Here is a 4,427-nt window from a genome sequence, read left to right as displayed (position 1 = left end):
CACGTTTGACGACAATGTGCTTGGCGTCTTCTGCCCACTGTGCTGTGGATAGATCTGAGAACTCATTGATTGGCATAATCTATGACGGCAAGGCTGGCTTTAAAGGGAAAAACCAGCTTATCACACTGTTTATCTCAGTTCAGGGTCGCTTATATATTGTTCAAGTGCACAACAAAATCTGTGTAAGCGAGGATGCTATTTAGATAAAAACTTGTTTTATGCCATGATTAAGATATTGTGTTGGGTATGGTCTCCAAGACCAGTTTTTATATATACACTACCTACCGTTCAAAAGTTTGGGGTCACTTAGAAATGTTCTTGTTTTTGAAAGCAACAGCAAGTTTTTTGTTCATTAAAATAACATCAAATTGATCAGAAATACAGTGTAGACATTGTTAATGTTGTAAATGACTATTGTAGCTGGAAATGGCTGATTTTGAATGGACTATCTACATAGGGGTACAGAGGCCCATTATCAGCAACCATCACTCCTGTGTTCCAATGGCACGTTGTGTTAGCTAATCCAAGTTTATCATTTGAAAAGGCTAATTGATCATTAGAAAATCCTTTTGCAATTATGTTAGCACAGCTGAAAACTGATTAAAGAAGCAATAAAACTGGCCATCTTTAGACTAGTTGAGTATCTGGTGCATCAGCAATTGTGGGTTCGATTACAGGCTCAAAATGGCCAGAAACAAAGGACTTTCTTCTGAAACTCGTCAGTCTATTCTTGTTCTAAGAAATTAATGCTATTCCATGCAAGAAATTGCCAAGAAACTGAAGATATCGTACAACGCTGTGTACTACTCCCTTTACAGAACAGGCCTGGGTAGGTGAACGGATGATCTCCGCATGTATGGTTCCCCCCGTGAAGCATGGAGGAGGTGTGATGGTGCTTTGCTGGTGACACTGTCTGTGATTTATTTAGAATTCAAGGCACACTGAACCAGCATGGCTACCACAGCATTCTGCAGCGATACGCCATCCCATCTGGTTTGGGCTTAGTGAGACTATCATTTGTTTTTCAAAAGGACAATGACCCAAAACACACCTCCAGGCTGTGGAGGGCTATTTGACTAAGGACAGTGGAGTGCTGCATCAGATGACCTGGCCTCCACAATCACCTGACCTCAAACCCATTTGAGATGGTTTGGGATGAGTTAGACTGCAGATTGAAGAAAAAGCATCCAAGTGCACAGTATATGTGGGAACTCCTTCAAGACTGTTGGAAAAGCCTTCCTCACGAAGCTGGTTGAGAGAATGCCGAGAGTGTACATAGCTGTCATCAAGGCAAAGGGTGGCTACATTGAAGAATCTAAAATATTTTTGGATTTGTTAAACACTTTTTTGGTTACTAAATGATTCCATATGTGTTATTTCATAGTTTTGATGTCTTCACTATTATTCTACAATGTAGAAAATAGTAAAAATAAAGAAAAACCTTTGAATGAGTAGGTGTGTCCAAACTTTTGACTGGTACTGTGTATATATAACTCAATCGGGGTCTCAACTTACTGAGTAAGAATAGTAGAATACACCCAGTGCAATTTCAAAATGTGGTTATGCATCAGCAGTTTCTCTCTCAATTAGCATTGTCAGCTAAACATTTTCATGTTGCTACTTTGTCTAACCTCCAGGGGGCTCCCATTGATTTTGTTACTAATTCCCACTCAGTTATGCTATTAATATGGCATGTCATTACAAAATGTGTAGAATGGCGTAACATTTGCTTTAAACCTGCAAACATTTCTCTCCACCCCATGACAAAGTGGGTAGAATTTCAGGAAATTTGCTTTCAAACTGCAAAAATATTCTCTCTGTCCTATGGCAAAATCTGTAGACTTGCATGAAATGTGTTATTAAATTGCAATGTTTTCTTTCTGCACCATGGCAAAATTTGTGTAATTGCAGAAAACTTGTTTTAGAACAGCAACATTTTCTCTACGTCCCATGGTCAAATAATAGAATTGCAGGAAATTAACTTTCAAGCTTAAATTGTTCTCTCCACCGTCAAGAGGGGGGCTACTAAAAAGTTTTGCCAAAAGGTGGGGGGCCCCACAACCAAATCTCACTTTGGGCCGCCAAAAGGCTAAAGCCTGCCCAGATGTGATTGTTATGTTGTTGTTGTTTTGTAGCCGTGTCCCAACTGGCCAAAGTGGTTGACATCATTTGACATCATTTCAACTACTGGAGTAGCTTCAACAACAAGAACAATTGCAATCCCTCCTACAAGCATTTCGCTACACCCACAAGTATTTCGCTACACCCACAACAACATCTGCTAAACATGTATATGTCACCAATAAAATTTGATTTGATTTGAATCAACATAGAATGGCATTCATGTTTTTCCTGATACTGCTTCTGATCCCCTCCATTGATGACCTGATCTTCTCTTTCTTCTCTCTTCCTTAGGTCTTAGGAAACAGGTCTTAGGTAACCTTAGGTCTTAGGGAACAAGTCTTAGGAAACCTTAGGTCTTAGGAAACAGGTCTTAGGAAACCTTAGGTCTTAGGTAAACCTTAGGTCTTAGGAAGCAGGTCTTAGGAAACCCCTCCAAGAGGCCCAACATGCCGGAGCAGAGCAACGACTACCGTGTGGTGGTGTTTGGGGCCGGCGGCGTGGGCAAGAGCTCCCTGGTCCTCCGCTTCGTCAAGGGCACCTTCCGGGACACCTACATCCCCACTGTGGAGGACACCTACCGCCAGGTGATCAGCTGTGACAAGAGCGTGTGCACCCTCCAGATCACCGACACCACGGGCAGCCACCAGTTTCCCGCCATGCAGCGCCTGTCCATCTCCAAGGGCCACGCCTTCATCCTGGTCTACTCTGTCACCAGCCGCCAGTCCCTGGAGGAGCTCAAGCCCATCTACCAGCAGGTGCTTGCCATCAAGGGCAGCGTGGACGCCATTCCTGTCATGCTGGTAGGTAACAAGAGTGACGAAACCCAGCGTGAGGTGGAGACCCCGGAGGGTGAGGCGCAGGCGGCAACATGGAAGTGTGCCTTCATGGAAACCTCTGCCAAGATGAACTACAACGTCAAAGAGCTCTTCCAGGAGCTGCTCACCCTGGAGAAGAAGAGGAACATGAGTCTGAGCATCGATGGCAAGCGCTCCGGCAAGCAGAAGCGTGCCGACAAGCTCAAGGGCAAGTGCAGCATCATGTAGGGAGGGAGAGTTGATGCCTGACCCCTAGAAGGAAAGACTGGGGTTGGGGAGGGTGGTGGTGGTGGTGCAAAGTGTAGATGTTCTTGAAGAGAGTCACTTCGAGGAATGGAGGGAAGGTAGGGGTGGGACGGGGCCTGTCTGAGAGGGGTTATTTTATCCCGAAAGAGGTGAATCCCCCCCCCCCCCCCCCCCCCACAAAGAGGCTATTCAAGTTCAAAGAGAGGAGAAGATCAAGCCTTGATGCAATTCTACTTTGATGGGGAAAATGAAAGAATATGGAGCCCTGACAATTGATATCCTCTCAAGTTCAGGGCATTATTACTAACTCAGAGCCCATTTCAATATTATTCACACCACGTTCACCCTCTTCTCCTATAGCTGTCTCTCTCCTGCTAATATGAGACACCCTGCAAACAATAATGAGTTGTTAAGACGTCCCCAGGACATCACAAAATGGTCGCCTAAAGTCGTCAGGATGTTGTGTCATGGTCCCCTGGAGGTTTTGTCTAGTTCCCGGTTTGTTCCGAGGATGTTTTTAGGACGTTCTTGGGACGTTGTGCCATAGTCCCATGGAGACTTTGCACTTTAAATTTAATCTCAGCACTGTGAAACATACACTACTACCCGTTTGGGGTCACATAGAAATGTCCATAGAAAGAAAAGCACATTTTTTGTCCATTAAAATAACATCAAATTGATCAGAAATACAGTGTAGACATTGTCAAAGTTGTAAATGACTATTGTAGCTGGAAACGGCAAATTTCTTAATGGAATATCTACAGCTTCATTAAGTACCCGCAAAACACCAGTCTCAACGTCAACAGTGAAGGGGCGACTCCGTGATGCTGGCCTTCTAGGCAGAGTTGCAAAGAAAAAGCCATATCTCAGACTGGCCAATAAAAATAAAAGATTAAGATGGACAAATGAACACAGACACTGGACAGAGGAACTCTGCCTAGAAGGCCAGCAACCCGGAGTCGCCTCTTCACTGTTGACGTTGAGACAGTGTTTTGCGGGTACTGTTTAATGAAGCTGCCAGTTGAGGACTTGTGAGGTGTCTGTTTCTCAAACTAGACGCTCTAATGTACTTGTCCTCTTGCTCAGTTGTGCACTAGGGCCTCCCACTCCTCTTTCTATTATGGTTAGGGCCAGTTTGTGCTGTTGTTAGGTTTGTTCCTTTCCTCCTTGTCAATCATCATTGGCTCATTGGTGAAATTAGCATTTTGACAATATCTTTAATTAAATCATTCAAAAACCTTT

At 43.9% G+C, this 4,427-nt stretch overlaps 1 protein-coding gene across 1 annotated transcript; it reads left to right on the top strand.

Moving 5' to 3' along the window:
- The first annotated feature begins 2,570 nt into the window (after positions 1-2,570).
- On the top strand, positions 2,571-3,167 carry LOC120053377 (GTP-binding protein Di-Ras1). Its single transcript, XM_039000502.1, has one exon. The coding sequence runs from the start codon at positions 2,571-2,573 to the stop codon at positions 3,165-3,167; it is 597 nt and encodes a 198-aa protein (XP_038856430.1).
- Positions 3,168-4,427: the final 1,260 nt, after the last annotated feature.

This window comes from Salvelinus namaycush, chromosome 9, assembly GCF_016432855.1.
Source record: "Salvelinus namaycush isolate Seneca chromosome 9, SaNama_1.0, whole genome shotgun sequence".
Taxonomy (NCBI): Eukaryota; Metazoa; Chordata; class Actinopteri; order Salmoniformes; family Salmonidae; genus Salvelinus; species Salvelinus namaycush.
This window is presented reverse-complemented; position numbering and strand designations above follow the sequence as displayed.

Excerpts from the sequence above, each read along its gene's own strand:
- LOC120053377 (XM_039000502.1), top strand. The coding sequence starts at position 2,571 with ATGCCGGAGCAGAGCAACGACTACCGTGTGGTGGTGTTTGGGGCCGGC.